At 42.7% G+C, this 23,769-nt stretch overlaps 2 protein-coding genes across 3 annotated transcripts in view; one reads left to right on the top strand and one right to left on the bottom strand.

Annotated features, from left to right (window-relative positions):
• Positions 1-636, bottom strand: part of LOC121614813 (5'-3' exoribonuclease 1-like) — a 9,839-nt gene extending 9,203 nt beyond the window's left edge. Inside the window, exon 1 of the mRNA XM_041948899.1 lies at positions 583-636. Coding sequence (XP_041804833.1) covers positions 583-636 — 54 coding nt within the window. The remainder of the gene's footprint in view (positions 1-582) is intronic.
• Positions 637-1,637: 1,001 nt separating this feature from the next.
• Positions 1,638-23,769, top strand: part of LOC121614543 (solute carrier family 12 member 7-like) — a 39,876-nt gene continuing 17,744 nt past the window's right edge. For both annotated transcript variants that reach the window (XM_041948470.1, XM_041948469.1), the window contains exons 1-21: positions 1,638-1,733; positions 2,134-2,265; positions 7,042-7,188; positions 8,837-8,891; positions 9,254-9,384; positions 9,487-9,611; positions 9,687-9,791; positions 10,422-10,633; positions 10,802-10,969; positions 11,347-11,445; positions 11,666-11,723; positions 12,015-12,189; positions 12,950-13,068; positions 13,198-13,296; positions 13,417-13,536; positions 14,124-14,228; positions 14,435-14,603; positions 15,869-16,064; positions 16,391-16,560; positions 16,791-16,922; positions 17,041-17,148. In XM_041948470.1, coding sequence (XP_041804404.1) covers positions 1,719-1,733; positions 2,134-2,265; positions 7,042-7,188; positions 8,837-8,891; positions 9,254-9,384; positions 9,487-9,611; positions 9,687-9,791; positions 10,422-10,633; positions 10,802-10,969; positions 11,347-11,445; positions 11,666-11,723; positions 12,015-12,189; positions 12,950-13,068; positions 13,198-13,296; positions 13,417-13,536; positions 14,124-14,228; positions 14,435-14,603; positions 15,869-16,064; positions 16,391-16,560; positions 16,791-16,922; positions 17,041-17,148 — 2,640 coding nt within the window. In that variant the 5' untranslated portion in view covers positions 1,638-1,718. The remainder of the gene's footprint in view (positions 1,734-2,133; positions 2,266-7,041; positions 7,189-8,836; positions 8,892-9,253; positions 9,385-9,486; positions 9,612-9,686; positions 9,792-10,421; positions 10,634-10,801; positions 10,970-11,346; positions 11,446-11,665; positions 11,724-12,014; positions 12,190-12,949; positions 13,069-13,197; positions 13,297-13,416; positions 13,537-14,123; positions 14,229-14,434; positions 14,604-15,868; positions 16,065-16,390; positions 16,561-16,790; positions 16,923-17,040; positions 17,149-23,769) is intronic.

Below are 23,769 nucleotides of genomic sequence, written 5' to 3'. Positions count from 1 at the left end.
CACTGGGGTTTTAGAGTTCCCTGAAAGATCCTTTCAGTTTGTTTAAAGGACTGAGGTTCTGGCTCAGAGCCCACTGTGGGTATGAACGTAAGAAAAACCAGCCGTCATACTCAAACAATCTTCCCAGCTCATTCTTGCATGCTAGATTATCGCTATAATCCTCACCATGTCATGTGCATCCACAGTACACTGTTCTTCTTATTAACTGCTCTCCAGTGATCTCTGAATCACTGTTAGGTCTTGGGTTCTTCAAGGCAATAAAGACAACAGTGTGATCTAGTGTGATAACATACCAAACCTAATAAACTGAGACCACTGCATGACAACCAGGGGCAAGAGAAACCAAACTGAGAAGCAGCATGAAAAGCATATCTTAATGTTACTCTATGCTGCTTTGTCTTTTCAGGCAAAAGGCTAAACTGTAGGCAGAGCCTTAATTTGTCTGCCAAAACTAAAACCTTTGACCCGGGATTCTCCGTAAAAACACTACTGGACCAAATATCACAAAGTTTTTGAGAAAGGGATAGAAAAAGCGGTTTTGAGTATAGTGCGCTGTAAATCTACACAGTCACTCGGGCATACAGGTGCAGCCATGTGTTGGATGTCTCGCTGGTCCCAAACCTCATGCAGAAGCATCCTAAAGCAGATCACTAACAGCGTCTTAATGGCATCTTTTGACAAAACCCAGATGAATTGAGTCGCTGGTACATACATTTCTTAATATTCTGTGAGGATGAACCGAAATATCGCTAATATGCTGTTATCTCTTACAATAATGCTATTTCTTTTTTTTTTTTTATAGATTTAGTGGAGTTCTCCATCAGTATGCTTCCACACAGCAGCATGTCAAAAATATGGCTAATGTTAGGCTAAATATGACAGATAACACTTTGTTCTAACATTCCTCAAAATGTATATTTGTCAGCTAAAAAGTGGCATTGGATTTCTATTATGTACAGTCACAAATTTAGATCACGTCTAACAAAAGCTAACGGACACTTTGGCCTTTTTAGCAGTTTTAGCATTAAGCTAACGTTACGTTAGCCTCACAGGAAGTGCTGCCTCACAGCTCTTGGTATGTGAAGGACCAAATTTGGTTTGCTTTGGTTTGTACATGTAATGTGTGTTTAAACTTTTAACAGGGAGTTTCTAATTATCTCTAATTAACTTTTCATCAAGCTATTTTGTCAGTCATTTCAAATATCAACTAACTGCATTGTTAACTGCCAACTAGCTAGCTTTGCTTAGCTCTGAAACTGATGTGGTATGATCAGCTGAAACCAGATTGTTTCACTTAAGACTCGTCGCTCTGTCTGCCTTTCTGAACCAGCCAAAAGCTGTGTTGTTTATTTTTCTAGAGAACCGTCGGCTCTGTTTGCTCGTCTGAGAGCGCACTACTAGTTAGTTCATTCAGCTAATCGGCTAACAAAGACACAAATCATCATCAGTGATATTATTACACCATTATGTCCACTACCACTGTAACAACACTACTAGGACTACCACTACAGTCCAGCAGCAGAGCGGTTGCAGATACCAGACAGGACCGGTACCTGGTGCACCTGCTGCCTCTGTTCTCTCTCTGCTCTATCAGTTGTGTGCGTCTGACACTATGGGTGTTTTTCCTGTGCATCCCGCTAGGAGATGACAGTCAGAGAGAGTCCAGTCCATTCATCAACTCAGACGATGACGGAGAACACTATTATGAAGGCAAGAACATGGCCCTGTTTGAGGTAAGACTCCATATATACACAGTTTAAATGATTGTTGTGTTCAAATCTGCATTGTCCACTAAGCTGCTATGTTTAAAGCACATTCATTCTGCACACAGGAAGATTTCCTGTTGTATCATATAACATTTATGAAATTGCTGACATGACAGCTAAAGACACAGGGATATGATCAGAAGTGCATCATAATCAGAAGATCATCAAGTGCACTAAGAAGTAAAAGCCATGAAGAGCATCACAAGTAATCAATAAGTTCTTAAAATCAATTCTAAAAATACTGGCAGTGTAAGGAGCATTAGTCAGCATTAAAATGCCTACAGGCACCTGCTCGCACGGCAGTTCTTACGGTGCTGACAGAACACAGAGCGTGTGCTTCATTTCATTTCTCTCCGTCTCTCTGCAGGAGGAAATGGACAGTCACCCCATGGTGTCATCTCTTCTCAACAAGCTGGCTAACTACACCAACCTGACCCAGGGCGTTCGCGAGCACGAGGAGGCCGAGAACGAGGACGGGGTCAGGAGGGTCACTGTCGTTGTAAGGAGCTGTCACTTTTGATTTTTAAGGAGCCGACTTGCCTCCTGCAGGAACCAATTCTGGCAGGGTTCTTGCTATCTGCACGGCCACGTCAGCACAGACAATGAAGTCCTGCATTGGCAGTGGAATATTTAAGTGCTTGTTTGATCTTTGGGAAGATGTCACAAGGAGATAAAGCGGCTCACAATCCCGTGTAAAGAATGGACTTCATTGTGAGCCAACTCATAGATTTTCAAGTTTTATTGCCTGTAGCACAAAAAACATACAGTAAGCTAAGAGCTAGCACAAGGGGCTGGAGGATATCTTACGGGGTAATCTTTATGGTTCAGATTTGGGTTTTGGAGACTGTAACTACGTCAGTGCTGTATTGCAAACACACAACAGATCTTAGAAACTAGTGGAAATTATGGCAAAAGACTTTTTTCTTTTTTTCTTTGCACAGTTGCTTCTCTGTGATAATTGAAAAAAAAACCCTGCATTGCATCAAGCATCATGGTAGACGGCGGAATGAGAAAACATTGCATGTTTATGTGTGTGTGTTTGGCTCTGTAGCACCTCATATTAATGCTGGCTTTGTTTACATTCACATGAGTCAGCAGTGTAGGATGTGAAGCCCTGTTTTATGCAAAAACCCACAGCTTTACAGGACAGCGCATAATTAGATAAGTTACATTAGTTCCACGTATGGATGAGATCGCACTTAAAGTCAACATTCAAACATCCTTGAAACTGAAATTTAACACTTTAAGTTGCTTCAGTGCACATGCAATATGCTCAAGCACAGAGCCAAAACAATAAGGATCACTGTCTCAAAGCTGTATCTTCTGACTGAACTGTAGGTATAAAGCAAATAACAAGATCTGAAGGATATATTTACTTACTTACGTCATTTTTAAAAAATGCTTTGGATAAACGTGGATGGAAGTTATTCGACAGCATCGATCAGAGCTTGCAAACTGCACAGCGCACCTTCTTTCATGATCGATTAGTTTGCTGACTTTTGCGATTAATCACAGTTTTCCCAAGGTGGCTTTTCAATTGCCAACCAGCAGTCCAAACCTCAAAGATATTCCATATGCTGCAATCAAATGTTCACATTTTAGAAGCAACAACCACTGAAGCGTTGGCATTTTTGCTTAGTGTTTCAGCTCTAGAAGGAAATGTACAAACTGCTTATTTAGCTCAGTACTTCCATCTGAGAGAAACCTCTGAATGTCAATCACTAGTACATTTTCTAGAGTGGAACGTTGAACTGTCATTCACCCTTTTACACACATTCATATGATTGCTGGGCTTTCACACACTCACACAATGATGCACAGCATTGGAGGCAATTTGGGGGTCAGAGCCTTATCTTGTTTGTCCGATAGCACCTTGATAAGTGTATTTGGTATCAGCGTTTGAGCAAAGTCAGTCGGCCTGGTGTGTGGTGTGAATCAGCTGCTAAGCGTGGGAACAAGCCCTGATATCATAAACACTTAACTAGTGACATTTGTGTTAAGGTCGTGATCAGAAAGGACACTTTTCCTCCACTCAAATACAAAGCGCAGCAGGGAATTCACCGGGTGTGTGTGTGGCAGAACCTCTCCTCCACCTGTCGCCTGACTGCTGGTTGGCTAACAGCAGTTCAGCCCAGCCAATAGGCTTCCCCTCAGCCCTCACAGAATAGACAACTATGTCTATGGTGTGGGAGGTTGTGTTGGAGTGCCAGGTGGAGGTGGAGATACTCCATTTTAGGCCAGCTGGCACAAAGATAGAGTGTAGTGTACTTTCACATGTTGGATAATACTTATATTCACTTTCTTCTAGAAAATTGGATGAGGATTGGCACCGCTCTCATATTGGCAATGCAAATTTCATTGACATGTCATGCTCAATGACAATAAAGAAATCTTGAATCTCTTAAATATGAAGCTACAGCCTGCAGCCGCTTAGCTTAGCATAAAATAAAAACTGGAAATAGTCTTTACACCAGAAGCTAAAACTCACAAATGAACATGTTTTATCTTATTTGTTTAAAGGATTTTGCTACCTTTGCTTGTAGCTTTATATGAAACAGATAGATGAGAGCATCAATTTTCAGATACATTAAGAAGGCAAATAAACGTTAACAAGATGTCCAGCAATTCTTTTACGAATTGTGTTGATCTAGACTGAAGCTGCCTGTGTACTGACCAACAAGCACTAAACGGCTAGATTCATAGTGCTGCTACTGTATCTTAGACCCAGAAAACAAGCAGATAGAAGACTCATGAAACCAGTCAAAACTGCCCTGCCCAGAAAAAAGAAAAAAGGAGCGTGGACCGCAAAGTAGGATAAAGGACAGTAGAGGACTGTAGTCCACCAAATCTGGCAAGTGCTAAGTTGTTGGTCGTGTGCTTTAAAATACATTATACTTCCAATGGCATAAAGTGCCAATAGTTTTAGATGGGGGGGATTTGTGGATTTACAAAAGTTGAGCAGCTGGAACGTGAATTACTTGCATCTTTTCATCCTCTCCACACTGCTAGGAGTAAATTTCTGATGGGGAAATATCAAATCATGCATTTTTTGTTTGTAGGTATGGCTAAAGGGGGTTAATTTAAATATAAAATGTAGTCTGAGGACAGAACCTCATTTCTCTCTATAGCCATTCATGTACATGCTGCAGACAGGAGGGATCTGGTTAAGTCGAATCATGTGAAATCACTGAGAACATGCTCCACTTAGAACAATAGTTGCCTCCTTGGTAGTGTTGCTGACGCTGAACATCCAGAGCCTTTGGGTGAACACCCAGCGGGACCCTGGACTATAGCTTTGTGTGGAGGCATTGATGATGCTTCACTGAAACCCGCCCCCCGCATGATAGTTGGGCTTTTTCTTCAAGAGTGCTCCAAAGGAGATTGAAAGCTTGAGACTCAAACGAACAAGGCAGATTACGCAGAGAGATCGAGAGAAAGCCAGAGCAGCACCAGAGAGAAGATGTGGGAGATCTGGAAATCAACATCAGGCACTTCACAGTATTTAGACAGACAGCTGAGCGCAGTGGAGAAAGCACAGGACAAAGTGTGTGTAACTCGAAAAATGGTACGTACACTTGGCTTTGGGGGGCGGTAGTAATAGAGGTACATGTGTAGTTGTTTGTGATGCACACTGTAAATGTTATAGAAGACAGGGACGATATCAGTGAGACTGCAAGAGCTGGAGCACAATATTGTTGCTTTACATCAAAGCTGTGGTATGGATCGCAGACAGTATTAAGCATTTGATGTTTTGGTGTACTTTGATTTATTTTTTAATATTTATTATTATTTTAATATTTTAAAGATACTCAGTGTGAATGTTTGAGATTCAACATGAAGAGAAATAGAGCATTATTGTTCGTAATATTGTGGGAAAATCCTGTATCTCAAAAATATCTTTCTATTTGGACTTTTTTTATGTGCATCCGTTACAACTGAAAAACTAACTGAATCATTTTTAGGGTACAGTAGGCCCATATATAACAAGCTAGCAGCTGTGTTGTGCTAAAGTCTATAACATTCCCCCTCCACCAGTCAGTGTGTTAAACTTATTGTTCCTTCACCTGGATGTCTGAGCTTCACTCTGCAGAATGATGCACATGCAGTTTGATGCTAGAGGGCTGTTTTCCTCATTCATCCACAGGAGCAGGAAAGCTTAAATCACCTTAAATCTCACCTTAACATGTGTACATATGAGCTCATTTGGTAACATCACAACTGGCCTGGAGCCAGTCGTGGTCCAGTATGCAGCTTCTTAAGCCGTGTTTCCCCCCCAAAGTGAAAGTCCCAGGAACTAAAAGGTTCCTTCAGTCCATTGTTGTCTGCCTTTCCACCGAGAGATTAGGCAAATTAGTCCGCTGACGTACGAACAAAGTGACACTGTACGCGTCATTTTTGCGTATGACTATTCAACAAGGTCATCGTCAGTCCATCTGTCAAATGCTTTCTCTCTATGTTGATGTTCATGTTGATGTGTTGAAGCACAATAAACAAAAAAACTAAATAGCTTGCAGCTTTTTAAAAACGGTGGCTGACATAAAATGCTGCGAGTGTCAGCCAATCCAAAATGTTCAGTACGGCAAGCCCCACCCCCAAAGTTCCTGCACTTTTGGAAAGTACTCACCCCCGAGCAGGGACTTTTTGGGGGGTAAAATAATGTGCCCGGAACTTCATTTAGACCCTGGTCCCTGTGATGGAAGCACAGTTCATCCACAGGTTCCCAGGCCCCGAGGAGAGTTCCTGCGGTGGAAACATGGCTCTCCAGAGTTTGTGGGAGTGTGGGATACGTACACTGAGAATGGACTGTTCAGTAAATCAGGAGACATGCTGTGTCCAGCAGTTTAACTAACTTAAAATGCAATGTTTGAATATTCATGGGATTTGTCAACGAGGGAGGAGGACTAGATGTAAGACTAGGTCTACACCTATTGCAATATTTAGTGTTATTGACTAGTTTTAAAATATTAAATATGATAAGCACATGTGAAGACAGAACAATTACTTATTAAGAGGTCACGTTTTTTTTTAAGGCTGTATTTTTGATGTCCTGGTGGTCTGCTTCCCACTTTGTGCTAACTGAAAAATCCTGCAAATCATCCCTCCTCCATCCATACTTTGCATCACTATCAGAAACACATCATAGTATAGGTTTGACGCTTCTTACAGATCATAACAGGATAATCACAGATGCAATGTATCAGATGGTTGATCTCCTCTCCTCCATCCAAAATGTTGATTCTCACCTGACTGCATGTGTATGTTTATCCATCCCCAGGTCCCCCAGATGGGAACCTTCATCGGAGTTTACCTGCCCTGCATGCAGAACATCCTGGGTGTGATCCTCTTTCTGCGTCTCACCTGGATCGTCGGCACCGCAGGAATCCTGGGATCCTTCGCCATCGTCTCCATGTGCTGCATCTGTGTGAGTCCTTCATGGATCCAACGCATAAACATGTTCACTTCCTGCTCACAATAAATGAGGCACGAGGATCATTTGTCATTCTACAACACAGGGCTGTGTCCATTTATGCTACTCTCAAAAAAAAGTGATGTAAATGGATGAATAAATGTGGTTGCAAACAGGACGTTTCACCGCGTTTATCATGAGAATGTGATGAATGGCACCAATGATACTGTAAATGAAAGAAAGACAAACAGAGTCCCTCCTGGCCCTTCTCTAGCGTTCTATAAATGCCTGAAAGGAACCATGTCTTACAGCATGGCAGTCAAACTAGGAGGCCGATCAATACTCCCTCCTCTCAGTTGATGGTGCTGATTAATGACAGCATTAATCTCCATGCCTGACCTCAGAGGAGAGTCCCCAAAACAAGCAGAAAATGAATGTGATTTACAACCGCGGCTCGTACGTCAGTGGCTCCACATGGCCAAACAGAGAGCTAACTGTTTGTAAAGATTGAACTTTATTGCTCAGCACTCATGTGATGTGATGTGTGATAATCTGCACACAACACCCTCCTCCAATGTACAGTATACCCACCCAGTCAGGCGAAGAGATGACAGAGGCTTGAGATGATGTGTTCACAGCACTGGGTATCAATAACAGTCAAATACCCACTGGCATCTTATGATGGCACCTAATGTCTGGGGAGATGTGTAGTCATGCAAACTTATTCTTTGAGCCTATTTATTCTTAAACTGCAAAAAAACTCAGCTCTGGGAAACAAGAAAAAATAAAATGGGGAAAATATTACTCAAAATGTGCAAAATAATCTGCCAACAGAACAGGAAAATTTCCACGAGTAAAAATATCTAGTCTCAAAGAACCCACAGTTATCTTAAAAGTAATGCAGACAGGCTAAAAACAAGTACATTCGCCTGGATACAAAAAAAAAATTCTGGCTTTAACAGAGCAGTTTTGTACTTGTCAGTGTTCATCAAACAGCTGTATAATTCTGAAATTCTAGTTTTACGTGTTAAGTTACTCAGAACCAGGAATAACAGACAAAAAGCTTGAAACAAGTGGAAAACATATATCTTTTTGCACTTTTTGCAGTGTGTGGCAACATTTGACATTCAAAAAGTTTGGTTGTCTCTCCTCTACCCCTTGTTCATCTTCTTTAAGACTGTTTTTTAGATATCATTAAGCTTTGTCTCGTTTATCCTTAAAGCAGACCTGTCTGTTTACTGTTGACTTGGAGAGAGAAATCCAACCAGTGATTTTTCAGAGCGTGATCTCTGACAGTTAAAGGACTGATGCCGAGAGGATTTGGGGTCTTATATTGGTGACTGCGACTCGGAGCTGATGTAACTACTAATAAAGCCACGGACTGTTAACAGAGGACTTTGTAGATGTGCACGGGAATGACTGATGGTGGCAGAAAGCTTGTGACTGATAATAACTTTCTGTTTTTCTTACTCTGTAGGACGTGCTGCCTCTTCCCTTTTAACTTGTTAATGGTTTAACATTTAAAAAAAACAACAACTTTGGCCTTGTTTGTTAAATAATAATAATAAAAGGGGTTTGGAAAATTGGATTGGATTATAATCCAGTTTTCAGTTACACTTCTCCCATCCAGAACCTAACATCTGTCCTCTTCCTCTCCACACAGACCCTGCTCACAGCCATATCAATGAGCGCCATAGCAACCAATGGAGTCGTCCCAGGTACATTATGAATGTTGTATTCATTTGTTTTTCTGTCACTCACAATATTTTTTCAATTTCATTGTATATATTTTTTATTGCCTCATCTTTTGGAGTATATATCAGGTTTTTTGGTTGGGTTTTTTGCACTACTACTTGCACTACCTCTGCTTTGTCTTTTTTGTCCTCACTGAGCTGTATGTCCTTTTTCCTACGCAAGCACACAGAGTGAAATGTTTAAACTGGAATCAGCTTCCTCGCCTGTGCACACATACTTGGCTGATAAAGCCAATTCTTCTTCCGAATATTTAAATGCAGCGGCTTCCAACCGCAGCTGTAGATATACTTGGTTGTAGTCTAACCAGGATTTCATTTCCAAAAAGCCGGAGGCTCGTACTACATGATCTCCAGATCACTGGGTCCAGAGTTTGGAGGAGCAGTGGGTCTGTGCTTCTACCTCGGAACCACGTTTGCTGGATCCTTGTACATACTGGGCACCATAGAGATTCTACTGGTATGTTACCACTCAGACAAACAGGAAGTCAGGTACAATCCATCAGTTCTGCTGTCTAGCAATGACACAATGACTGTCTGCTCGCTGTCTCCCTGCTGCCAGACGTACATTGTTCCAACAGCGACGCTGTTTAAAGAAGGCGAAGGTGCGGCGATGCTCAATGACATGCGCGTCTACGGCACATGCTGCCTGCTCCTGATGGCGCTGGTAGTGTTTGTGGGGGTGAAGTAAGTATCCACACACACGTGCGCGCACACACCCACCCAGACAGAGACCCACATTCACTCCCCTTCTCGCTGCAGGTACGTGAACAAACTGGCTCTGGTGTTTCTGGCCTGTGTGGTTCTCTCAATCATGGCCACTTATGCAGGAGTCATCAAGACGCTCATCGAACCGCCGGAGTTCAGGTGAGTCACAAACAGCAAAACAGCTATTTCTCATTGAGCATCTGCATGTTTTCAAGCCTGAAGCAGCAACAAAATGCAAAACTGAACTCCTGCCGTGCCTGATATTGATCAAAAAGGGCAGATGAGGAGAAATCTTTCCACTGAGGGATAAAACAATCTTGCCATGGATTCAGTCAGCTACACTGCGGGCTGCAACTTGAGCCCTGTTTTTATCGGCCTATATTTGTTTACAATTTTTTGGAAATTGGCCCAATTAGAGGTATGCTAAATTAGCTACAGTATGAGCTCCCCCTGTTTGCAGTGTATTTACAAAAGCACATTAGTGACATTCTGTGACAGGAGCCACGGGGGGACAGAGCTTTGGTTCTCCCTGTGGCTGTGATTGGGGCTGTAGTCATGGCTTGTTATGTTATTATGGCTGTGACGCATTAGTTCATAATGGGTGTAACACTAACTACAGAGCAGCGATGGTTGTGCTGGCTGTGTTGTATTGAAGCTACCGTATTTCTGCAAAATTCCTCTTTCATTCATTCATACCATTCAGTTGCTCTGAAGTGTTTCCAAGTTCTCCATCTACCACATCAGGTAGCACCCATCTAACTGCACAACATGTTGCTCTCCCCTCTGCAGTGTCTGTCTGTTGGGAAACCGATCTCTGATGAATAAACAGTTTGAAACATGCGCAAAGATGCAGGTCGTGAAAAACAACACAGTGACCACCGAGCTGTGGAGCATCTTCTGCAGCAGTGAATATCCCAACGCAACCTGTGACGAATACTTCACCTTGAACAACCTGACAGAGACGCAGGCCATACCCGGGCTCCTGAGCGGCGTTATCAAAGGTGAGGAAGAGGACGGGAAGGATTCTGAGCTTTCCCCTGGCATATTCCATCGTGTGCCACCCTCAGGCCGAATGACCAGCTTGGTCCACGTGGTATTCATTGCCCCACAGAATGAATCCTGATGCTCATTCAGCTGATGATGCTGTTCTCTGTCTGTCTTTCTCTTAGACAACCTGTGGGGCAACTACGGCCCAGCTGGTACGTTCATAGAGAAGAAAAGCCAGAATTCAGTCCAGGTCCAGGACACGCCTACAGACAAGCTGAGGCCCTACGTCATCAATGACCTCACCACCTACTTCACTCTGCTGGTGGGAATATACTTCCCCTCAGTCACAGGTAGATGATCGTCAAATACCGAACAAACATTCATATGTTGGAGATGTTAATGACCCTCTAAATTACTCTAACCTGTGGGCGAAAGTAAGTATGTTTACTTCAGTTCTGCACTTAAATACAGCTTTCAGGCACATGTACTTAACATGAGTCCATTTCAGTCTACTATACAACATTTTTGAGAGAAATATTTTTACTTTTTACTCCAATACATGTATCTGATTGCTAGACTTCATCATCATCATTCATCAAAACACTCTGAAAAGAGCTGTCCTGCATAATGAGTGCTTGTACTTTTGCTACATTAATTATATTTTGCTTTTAATCCTTTAATACTTTTAACATAGTTTGTACGTGTGTGTGTGTATGTTTTATTTCAGGCATAATGGCTGGTTCAAATAGGTCTGGTGATCTCAGAGATGCCCAGAGGTCCATCCCAATCGGAACCATAATGGCTATTCTCACCACCTCTTTCATCTGTATCCTCTAGAGTGAGCAGCTCATAGAGTACATGCATAATAAACCACTCTCTGAACATGCACGCACAGGCACATTCATGTGTGGGAGGTGTATCAGTTAGCCACGGAGAGCAGCAAGATTGAATTTGTCAGTTCTGTTTTTATCTCTTTGTTGAATAATGTCACACAGCTCCAAAGCAAACACACAGTGCACGCATTTCCTTCTCAACTTCACGGTCAGACATCTCCTGTGTGGTCTTGTTTGGAGCCTGTATTGAAGGAGTGGTGCTGCGAGACAAGTGAGTGTATTTATTATGAACCTCCTCCTCACTGTGGCTTCGTAGAGGAATAAATGGTGGCAGGCTGGTATTACAGAGCTTATCATAGATCATCAAAAGCTTTTTAAAAAAAGTTGTTTTCAGAGACAGAATCATTAGTGTTTGAAATCAATGTCTAGTGAAGTGACCGGAAGAAGAAGAATTACTGGATAATTCTGAGAGAAAATGAAAAACACATATTCAGCCACTGTATCGTCAGTTACTTGAGCCAGCACATGGAGTACACTGTATACATGTTTGTGGGTCTTTCAGGTTTGGCTACTCTGTAAAGAAGAACCCGGTGATTGGTATTCTGGCCTGGCCGTCACCCTGGGTGATTGTGATTGGCTCGTTTTTCTCCTGCTGCGGGGCGGGGCTCCAGAGCCTCACTGGCGCCCCCCGGCTGTTGCAGGCCATCGCCAGGGATGGCATCATCCCGTTCTTGCAGGTCAGTGTTACACGGACACACAATGAGTGTGTTATTTTGTCTTGAATGGGTCTTTTCAGTTTCTTCACTTGCCTCATGCCACTGTGTGTATCACAGGGTTAAATTAGCACAGGACTTTACTGGGTCAGTCTAGTTTAATAAAGTCTTTGCTCAACATGAGGCTCAGGCACTAGCAGCAATGACACACTCCAAGGTTTGCTTACCTTTATTATCTGTGCTGGAGGGTTGATTTTACCAACCTGTCAGTGTCTTTATGCAGGTCTGACAGTCTCACACTTGCCTGTAATATCTCCTCTAATATCTCTGTGACTGTCACATGACCACCTCTCATATTAGTCATGGACCACTTTGCTTCAGAAAGACATTTTTGGCATCTGCAACCATTCCCTCTTTATTTTACTCACACATCACTGCTCTGATGACACATCGCTGACAGCTGCTGTTCATATTTTCTCACTGTTTCATCACAGTTCCCTCGCGCTCATATGATGTCTTCACGTGGCTGTGTTTTTGTTTGATACATGACTGAAATAAATGAAATTGCCACATATAGGGTATGTTTATTCTAAATATGAACAGTAAAGCAAGATTTACACCAAAAAGCCACCAAACAATGAGTGCCAAAGCAATGACACGTTTATATAATGCTGCACATATAATGTCAAATGAAAAATATGAAACTGTCTCATGCAGATTGTTTGGCCTTGATAATTCGATATGTCTGTATTAGCACTGAATCAGGCCCTTCTGTCTTTCTCAGGTCTTTGGTCATGGGAAGGCCAATGGTGAGCCCACCTGGGCTCTGCTGCTGACAGTAGGGATCTGTGAGATAGGAATCCTCATCGCCTCCCTCGATGCCGTGGCCCCCATCCTCTCCATGTACACAGTTTAACCCTGCAGAAACTAACAGATCCGGTTTATCCCACTTGCTTTCAGTCTGTGTTACGGCTCTGATATGCATTTAACTGCATGTCTTTCTCTCTTCACTGATCTTTTCTGTCTGCTCAGGTTTTTCCTCATGTGCTACCTGTTTGTTAACCTGGCCTGTGCTGTTCAGACTTTGCTCCGTACCCCCAACTGGAGACCCCGTTTCAAGTTCTATCACTGGTAAGAGCAGCTTCTAACTAACCTCGGCAACAAAAGCAAATCTGTACGAGTTTCAAAGCTTTAATGAAAACCACTTGTTCTAAAATTTATAATAATGTGAATTGTATGTGTGTCCTGTAGGACCCTGTCCTTCTTAGGGATGAGTCTATGCCTCTCACTCATGTTCATCTCCTCCTGGTACTACGCTCTGGTTGCCATGGTGATAGCTGGCTGTATCTACAAGTATATTGAGTACAGAGGGTGAGTCTTGTGGTTTCAGGCCAATAGATCAAATCAAAACTGCTTTAAACTCTCCATTACCAGTAGTATCCAAACAAAGCTAGCCAGTGTTCATTTGCATTGTGAAAATACAGTAAAGTTTTGTTGTGAAAGTAAATCGTTCCTCCCCTTATTAATCCACAAGCTGCACAAACTGACACATCACAGGCCTTTTAGGTTTTGTTTGGTGTCACAGGAGCAAACAGGGACAAATGTGATTTATCCTCACTGTCTGCGCCTCATTACTGCACCTCTGAATTAATTGTTTTGGAATGGCAACAATCAAGTTAGCTAGCCAACCTGGTTACAGTGACAATTACTGAACACAAATTCTTTGTCTGCCAATCCCAGGAGGTCAGATGTGGTTTTGATCAGATCATCTCATTAACCACTCAATACATTTTCTTACATGCATGAGTTGTGTGCTTCGAGATGTGGATGTGATACCAAACATCTGTGTAAAGGAAGCTAAACATCTAGCATGTCACTGAGACTGTATAAAACATTTAAATGTCTATTCTACTCTTAAACATTTGGAAAAGAAATTAAACTCTCATGATTGGTTGCAGGGCAGTGAAGGAGTGGGGAGACGGGATCAGAGGTCTGTCCTTAAACGCAGCACGCTATGCTCTCATCAGACTGGAGGAAGCACCTCTGCACACCAAAAACTGGAGGTGAGCATGCGTGCCTGCTGTGATTTTCTTTAGTTGTTAGAAGCCGGTGGAACTGGCACACAAAACGTACTATTTGTATAGATGTACTATAATTTCCACTCATACAGTCTAGTATAAAAATGGTTCATTCTTGTTGCTTATTTTGAAATCACTTTGCTTTCCCATTACTATTCAATATGTTTTTATTATTTTGTCTTTCTCTTCAGGCCGCAGCTGTTGGTGTTGTGTAAGTTGGACTCAGACCTGGCAGTGAAACACCCTCGTCTCCTGTCCTTCACTACGCAGCTCAAAGCAGGAAAGGGACTGACCATCATCTCTTCGGTCCTGGAGGGAACCTACATGACTCGGGGGAGTGATGTCAAGACTGGAGAGCAGGTTTGTAGATCTGTTCACTCATCTGTTTAGTTCTTTGCACTGTTTTCCAGTGTTCAAGCCTCGGGAGTACAGCACCCATTTAGAGGCAGCACAGATAGGAATGCAGTCTATCCCACTGAATTCCTTAAGACAGGTAACTCAAAGTATTCAGGTATTCAGTACAGCAGACTGTAGGAGCTAACAGAGGAAGAACATGCAGACTTTACATTAAAATGTGACTGAAAGCAGCGACTTTTCTGATTTCCACCCAACATGATAGGCAGACATGCAGGTCAGTGTACGATAGTCCAGCTTATGTGCTATTTCCCAAGCAACAGATTAATGCTAGTTTTAATTAGACTGCAGAACACCGTCGAGGTACCACAAAAAGTGTGTGCTTATTTACATTTACACCCAGTTGCCACTTTATTAGGAACGCCTGTACAAACTATTGCAATTCAAAATTCAAAACAGTTCGGCCATAAATTATACAACCTTTACAAATGTAAGAAGTTTTGGATGACACTGTTGGAAATGTATAAATTCAACTATAGGTTTGCTGTTGTGGTGTTGTACTGAACTACATTATACTGAGAGGTGTTTTTAGTCCTCTCTATTTACATACATGAGAGAGTCAGAACAGTTGTGTTGAGCAGATGTATTGAATTACATTAGATTGGTGTACCTAATAAAGTGGCACTAAGTGTATGTTTAATCATTTATGGATGTATTTTAAAGTGATATGAGCCTAACAATCAAGCACGCATTTATTTTGAGAACTACAAACAAAATGAAAATGAATAAAGTTTGGTGTGTGCTGCAACACTCACTTGTCAATAGCTCATGACTCAAGTTGACGATGCTTTTTTAAAAATTTGAACTTGATATGGACATTTAAAGAGTAAAAACCCATCTAATTTAACATTAAAGCTATTGTGTAAACTCATGCAATCCACGTAACATTGATTTTGTCAGTTTACAGTGCGGAGTAATGTATAATTTGTTTTCCTGTCTTTCCTGTAAACTCTGAATAAAATGTGACTGAATACTTTATAAAAGCTGCATTAATAGATTTGACCACCTGGGGGCAGCAGACCAAGCTGAAAACATCTAATTTCATATGTAGATTTTTGTACAAGTTCCATGGAGAGTAGAGGTTGCCAACATGTTATGCAACCAGAGAATGACCGCACCTCAACATGTTGTGCACATCATGTGAAACAGCTCTTATCCTTTGTCGTCCTTATCTTTACTCACCTTTTCTTAACTCCACCTGGTCCCTGCAGAACTTGAAAGCAGCCATGGCCGCCGAGCGCATGAAGGGTTTCTCCCATGTGGTGGTGTCGTCCAACCTGCGAGACGGTTTCTCCCTGCTCATCCAGTCAGCAGGACTGGGAGGAATGAAACACAACGCTGTCCTGATGGCCTGGCCGGCAGGTTGGAAACAAGCCCGGGATTTAACCGCCAGGAGGAACTTCATAGGTAAACTATGCAGGAGCGCCTTGAGGGACATCTGTGAAAATCAAAAACAGACAATTCTCCATAATGAAGAAAATTAAACTTAACTAAGTTGATATGCATATGTATAATCGTTCATTCTGCAAGTTTACCCGCATTCAGTTCACTTTAAAAAGTAAGATGTCCCATGATCTAATTGGTGCTTTTCTATCTCTGCAAGAGAAACAAGGAAAGACTGGGGGGCAGCAGAGGAACAGAACATACTGTATGTGGCTGTACCCCACAGGCCTGACATAGAAACATTTAACATGCCTCGTCATTACTCTCTCTCTCTTTCTCTCCCTGCGCAGAAACAGTGAGGGAGACGACGGCAGCTCATCAGGCTCTGCTGGTTGCTAAGAACATCGACCATTTCCCCAGCAACCAGGAGCGTCTGAAGGAGGGAACCATTGATGTGTGGTGGATCGTACATGATGGTGGACTGCTCATGCTGCTGCCCTTTTTACTGAGTCAACACAAGGTGTGTGTGTGTGTGTGTAATAATCAACAGCGCAGTACAGTCAGCTTTTGAAACATGAGTGACTTTTTTCATCAGGGCTTTAACGTGTCAGTCATATATATATGGACATTCTACCCAATGCAGCCAGGTGTTTGATTTGTCAGCCTTCACTCAAAATAATAAAACGTTGAGATAGTTGAATGCTCCCGTGTCCCTCCTAGCTGAAACTGATACAGTCCCGCTGTCTGCAGGTATGGAGGAAGTGTAAAATGCGAATCTTCACCGTGGCCCAGATGGACGACAACTCCATCCAGATGAAGAAAGACCTCCAGGTGTTTCTCTACCATCTACGCCTGGATGCAGAGGTGGAGGTGGTGGAGATGGTGAGACTGTTTGCAACTCAGTCAGTCACTTAGTCATTTCTCTAATTCATTGTTGCGTCTCACAATGGGTGATATTTGTCTACACCCGAAAGTGCAAATGTTCTGTGTGTCCCTCTAGCATGACAGTGACATCTCAGCCTTCACCTATGAGAAGACGCTGGTGATGGAGCAGAGGTCTCAGATGCTCAAACAGATGCAGCTGTCCCGCACCGAGAGGGAGAGAGAGGTACCATGACACTCACACTGTAAAATGTCCACTGTGAGAAATCAGGTAACAACCTCCTGAAAGCCTATGATTCACAGGTCATTCCACATACATGTATATTATAAGGACACTGTGCACTGTATTACATGATATTTTCTGATTTATCTGATTTAAAATACTGAGATGTGATGCTTACACTTTAAATCCTGATGTAGAAATGCAATATCAACCTGCATACAGCACTGTACAAATAGTATTACAGCTGTAAGACACTTATGCAGCGAACTTCCACCCAAAGAAAAAAGTGTAGCGTAACTCTTCTGCTGTTGTTGACCTTTGAACCCCCCAACCTGGCTTTGTGATTGGACGCCATGCTCAGATTCAGAGCATCACAGACGTATCGCGCAGCTCCATAAAGCGGAAGAAGTCGCCGGTTGTTTTCTTCAACACCCCGTGCATACCAGAGGATGAGGTAGCCGCAGCAACCAAACAGCCCGTATTAACAAACCACGATGCCATCGGCCTTTCCATCTATCATGCCATCGCTTCTCCCTGTCATCACAGTCCATTCATAACAACTGCAGTGCTTGAGACAGTGTCGGAGATGCTGAGCGGGCACAGACACAGTGACCAACAGCTGCCACTAGAGGGCGACAACTCCCTCACTGAGTGTCTTTAAATGTGCACCAGACTTCCAGCAGAGGAGGTCTTTACAATCAACCTGCTGCTGTGGGATAACTAACCATCACACGCAACCCTCAGAGATTTTAACACTCACACCACACAGTGTTTTCAGTTTAAAATTTACCGGATTACTGATTGTTCATAACAGAGTGGAAACTAAAAATGGATACAATTGTTATGGATCATGTTTACGCAGGATTGCCATCCTGTTGTTGCTAGTCAGTAGTGCTTGACATACCCAAGTACGGTTTGGATTTGGATCTATCAAGTCAACAAGTAATGTGACTTTTAAGACTAGAAAGCCCCCATTATTCAATATAAACTAGTGAGAAGAAGTATCCTGCGTGAAGCTTATTAGGGACACGGGGCAACGTCCCGAGTCACTGGCTCCTACAGCTATGAAATAGCTGCAGGAGCCAGTGACTCGGGGCGTAGCCCCGAGTCACTTATTACTATCCCGCGCGTTTCTTCTTCTTCTTCTTCTTATTAGGGACACGGGGCAACGTCCCGAGTCACTGGCTCCTACAGCTATTTCATAGCTGCAGGAGCCAGTGACTCGGGGCGTAGCCCCGAGTCACTTATTACTATCCCGCGCGTTTCTTCTTCTTCTTATTAGGGACACGGGGCACGCTCCGAGGCACTGGCTCCTGCAGCTCTGCTGCAGGAGCCAGTGACTCGGGGCGTAGCCCCGAGTCACTTATTACTATCCCGCGTGTTTCTTCTTATTATTATTATTTTTCATCATCCTCCAAATTTTTGTCCCTGAACTCGCCCCGCAGCTTTGAGAAAACCCTTGCAAATTATATATCAAAACGTGCGGTTTGATCAGGATCGGTGTGCTATTACTTTTCTCAAATTTATCGCAGTTTTTCGCGTCGTAAGACGCGAAAAACTGCGATAAATTTCCCATAAGAATGAATGGGACGGGCGAAAAAAAAAAGATGGAAATTGGAGTTTTTCAAACGTCTGTAGCTCAGGCATACATTCACCGAGAGACTTCATTTGAACTTTAAAACGTAGATAATTTTGTCGGCTCCAAATGACCCTCGGCACATTTTGATATCTCTTACGGTTTTCGAACTATGACCATCGAAGGCCGACGTAAGACGCGAACAACTGCGAAGACTTTCCCATAAGAAATGAATGGGGAAATTTCCTCAAATTTCAGCCTTTTTCAATTGTCCGCAGCTCGGCCATACTTTGTCCTAGAGACTTCATTCAAAGTTTAAAACGTAGATAAATTTGTCAGCTCAAAATTAATACCGGCACATTTTTTGATATCTCTTACGGTTTTCGAGCTATGACCATCTGAAGACCATCAAGTTTCTCACAAAAATGCTCAGAATCTCTCCCTCTACAGTGGGTGATGTCATAAGTTAGAGTGAGACAGCCGGTGAAAAATCGCCTGAAATGTGTTTCTAAAATTGCCGTAAAATACAAACGGTGAATAGGAGACACATAATTTTGGGATCTTTTGTAGACAAACTTGTCCTCTTTCATGTGATGTCCTCGAAAAAGCCGAGAGACTTACTGAATTTAAATAGTGAGGCTTTTTGTGTAGCCACCTCCCTCTAGCTCTCCCATTGACTCCAATGTAAAAATTCAGAGCTGTTTTGTGAGAAAAGCATAAATGCCTCCTGTCTTTACATCGCCATAAAACGAAAAGTTGTTGTCTCAGGAATAAAACGAGATGATATTCGGACTCAGGAAGTTCTCGGGAGTCCGATGATCTATAGTACACTCTGATACGAGGTACGGTTCTCTCACCAGAGGATTTAGTTCAGGAGGTTCGCCGAACCCAAATCTCACTGCATACAATACAAACTCCTGTTCTCTGAGTCGCAGAGTCTTTTTAAGTCGACCATTTTGTCATTTTTCTAAAGAATATCTGGACATAAAACACACGTACATCTGGCCCAGACTTGTCCGCATCTCACAGTGTAATCGGTTTTTTGATAGCAGCTACGGTTTTGACACAATCGCAAGTTGTTCGGAAGAAACCGACAGCGAAAAAGCCGCTTTTCAGTTAACAGGTGTGTCATTAACTGTCATTTACACACACACCGGTCAATAACCCACGCACACACATCTGCAGGACAACAAGCCTGAGAATGATTATCTTAACGAGCTCAGTCAAAACAAGGGCATTGTTTGAAAACAATCTCCATCCAACAAACAGTTAAACTCAGCTTCACCAAGCGCTTTGCCAAAAAGGTTGAGACAGTAGTCACACAAACACACACACAAGCAGGGCTAACCAACAGCTAAAAAGTGATTAAAAACAAGCACGTCAAAACTGAACAGGAACAGGTAAAAAGTGGGAGAGGTAGAGAGGTAATTATCAGCAGGTGGGGCAGAAGTTACACACGCACACAAACAAACACACACACACACACACACACACATTCAGACACACATATACCAGACACATCTCCATGTAGGAGCTGGTTGGGCTGCTTGTGTAGTTCAAGCAGACACACACACACAAACAGACGAAGACACACACATACGCAGTCACACACAACGACAGATACATAAACACACACACACAGACAAATGCATAATGAAAACCCCATCCCCCCGCCCCCTTGTTAACGCCGTTAGCTCTGTTAGCTCTGTTAGCACAGTTAGCTCTGTTAGCGCTAGCGCCGTTAGCTATATTCGCACCTTTAGCTGTTAGCTCAGTTAGTGTTAGCTCTGTTAGCTCTGTTAGCATTAGCTCCATTCATGTTTATTGATTCAGTTCATTAATTCATGTTAACAGAGACATGAAGCAGAGGAGAGAAGCAGACACAGACAGCTGAGGTGATCAACAGAGACAGACAAGGAGAAAGCCACAGAAACACAGCTGAGAGCAATTCATTAATCAGGGACTGACTACCTCTGATATCTGCCGTTTTCTCAAATTGCAGCCTTTTTCAATTGTCCGCTGCTTCGCCATAGTTTCTCCTAGAGACTTCATTCAAACTTTAAAACGTAGATAATTTTGTCGGCTCGAACGCACCCCGTGTCCCTTTCAAAATTTCCCAGGGGGAATTTTCTAGTTATTATTATTTTTCATCTTCCTCCAAGTTTTCGTCCTCAAACTCGCCCCGCAGCTTTGAGAAAACCCTCGCAAATTATATATCAAAACGTGCGTATTGTTCGGGATCGGTGTGCTATTACTTTTCTCAAATTTATCGCAGTTTTTCGCGTCGTAAGACGCGAAAAACTGCGATAAATTTCCCATAAGAAATGAATGGGACGGCCGAAAAAAACAAGATTGAAATTGGAGTTTTTCAAACATCTGTAGCTCAGGCATACATTCACCGAGAGACTTCATTTCAACTTTAAAATGTAGACCCAAGTCTGGTCTATTGGTGTGTTCATCCACATTTTGATTGGTCCTATAGTTTTTGATCAGTCACTGTTCAATGACAGTGATCGTTTGGCGGGAAATTTTGAGATTATAATGGGTGTGTATTGCGCGGAATGTTCGTGCTAGAGTGCGTGCTAGAGTGGCACAGAGTCTAAAAACGATCTGAAAATCTTCTCTTTTTCTCGTCGCTACGGCCACAAATTACACTCTACACGCATAATTTTGGGCTCATTTTGTAGACAAACTCGTCCTCTTTCGTGTGATGTCCTCGAAAAAGCCGAGAGACTTACTGAATTTAAATAGTGAGACGTTTTGTGCAGCCAGCGCCCTCCTGTTCTCCCATTAAGTCCCATGTTAAAATTCAGAGCTGTTTTGTGAGCAAAGCAGAAATGCCTCCTGTCTTTAGATCGCCATAAAACGAAAAGTTGTTGTGTCAGGAATAAAACGAGGAGATGGCCGGACTCAGGAAGTTCTCGGGAGTCCGATGATCTATAGTACACTCTGATACGAGGTACGGTTCTCTCACCAGAGGATTTAGTTCGGGAGGTTCGCCGAACCCAAATCTCACTGCATACAATACAAACTCCTGTTCTCTGAGTCGCAGAGTCTTTTTAAGTCGACCATTTTGTCATTTTTCTAAAGAATATCTGGACATAAAACACACGTACATCTGGCCCAGACTTGTCCGCATCTCACAGTGTAATCGGTTTTTTGATAGCAGCTACGGTTTTGACACAATCGCAAGTTGTTCGGAAGAAACCGACAGCGAAAAAGCCGCTTTTCAAGGGAGGAGTTTAACAGGTGCAACTGTCATTTACACACACACCGGTCAATAACCCACGCACACACATCTGCAGGACAACAAGCCTGAGAATGATTATCTTAACGAGCTCAGTCAAAACAAGGGCATTGTTTGAAAACAATCTCCATCCAACAAACAGTTAAACTCAGCTTCACCAAGCGCTTTGCCAAAAAGGTTGAGAAAGTAGTCACACAAACACACACACAAGCAGGGCTAACCAACAGCTAAAAAGTGATTAAAAACAAGCACGTCAAAACTGAACAGGAACAGGTAAAAAGTGGGAGAGGTAGAGAGGTAATTATCAGCAGGTGGGGCAGAAGTTACACACGCACACAAACAAACACACACACACACACACACATTCAGACACACATATACCAGACACATCTCCATGTAGGAGCAGGTTGGGCTGCTTGTGTAGTTCAAGCAGACACACACACACAAACAGACGAAGACACACACATACGCAGTCACACACAATGACAGATACATAAACACACACACACAGACAAATGCATAATGAAAACCCCATCCCCCCGCCCCCTTGTTAACGCCGTTATTAGCTCTGTTAGCACAGTTAGCTCTGTTAGCGTTAGCGCCGTTAGCTCTATTCGCACCGCTAGCTGTTAGCTCCGTTAGTGTTAGCTCTGTTAGCTCCGTCAGCATTAGCTCCATTCATGTTTATTGATTCAGTTCATTAATTCATGTTAACAGAGACATGAAGCAGAGGAGAGAAGCAGACACAGACAGCTGAGGTGATCAACAGAGACAGACAAGGAGAAAGCCACAGAAACACAGCTGAGAGCAATTCATTAATCAGGGACTGACTACCTCTGATATCTGCAGTTTTCTCACATTGCAGCCTTTTTCAATTGTCCGCTGCTTCGCCATAGTTTCTCCTAGAGACTTCATTCAAACTTTAAAACGTAGATAATTTTGTCGGCTCGAACGCACCCCGTGTCCCTTTCAAAATTTCCCAGGGGAATTTTCTAGTTATTTTTCATCTTCCTCCAAGTTTTCGTCCTCAAACTCGCCCCGCAGCTTTGAGAAAACCCTCGCAAATTATATATCAAAACGTGCGTATTGTTCGGGATCGGTGTGCTATTACTTTTCTCAAATTTATCGCAGTTTTTCGCGTCGTAAGACGCGAAAAACTGCGATAAATTTCCCATAAGAAATGAATGGGACGGGCGAAAAAAACAAGATTGAAATTGGAGTTTTTCAAACATCTGTAGCTCAGGCATACATTCACCGAGAGACTTCATTTCAACTTTAAAATGTAGACCCAAGTCTGGTCTATTGGTGTGTTCATCCACATTTTGATTGGTCCTATAGTTTTTGATCAGTCACTGTTCAATGACAGTGATCGTTTGGCGGGAAATTTTGAGATTATAATGGGTGTGTATTGCGCGGAATGTTCGTGCTAGAGTGCGTGCTAGAGTGGCACAGAGTCTAAAAACGATCTGAAAATCTTCTCGTTTTCTCGTCGCTACGGCCACAAATTACACTCTACACGCATAATTTTGGGCTCATTTTGTAGACAAACTTGTCCTCTTTCGTGTGATGTCCTCGAAAAAGCCGAGAGACTTACTGAATTTAAATAGTGAGACGTTTTGTGCAGCCAGCGCCCTCCTGTTCTCCCATTAAGTCCCATGTTAAAATTCAGAGCTGTTTTGTGAGCAAAGCAGAAATGCCTCCTGTCTTTAGATCGCCATAAAACGAAAAGTTGTTGTGTCAGGAATAAAACGAGGAGATGGCCGGACTCAGGAAGTTCTCGGGAGTCCGATGATCTATAGTA

The sequence above is a fragment of the Chelmon rostratus genome, chromosome 12, assembly GCF_017976325.1.
Source record: "Chelmon rostratus isolate fCheRos1 chromosome 12, fCheRos1.pri, whole genome shotgun sequence".
Classification (NCBI taxonomy): domain Eukaryota; kingdom Metazoa; phylum Chordata; class Actinopteri; order Chaetodontiformes; family Chaetodontidae; genus Chelmon; species Chelmon rostratus.
This window is presented reverse-complemented; position numbering and strand designations above follow the sequence as displayed.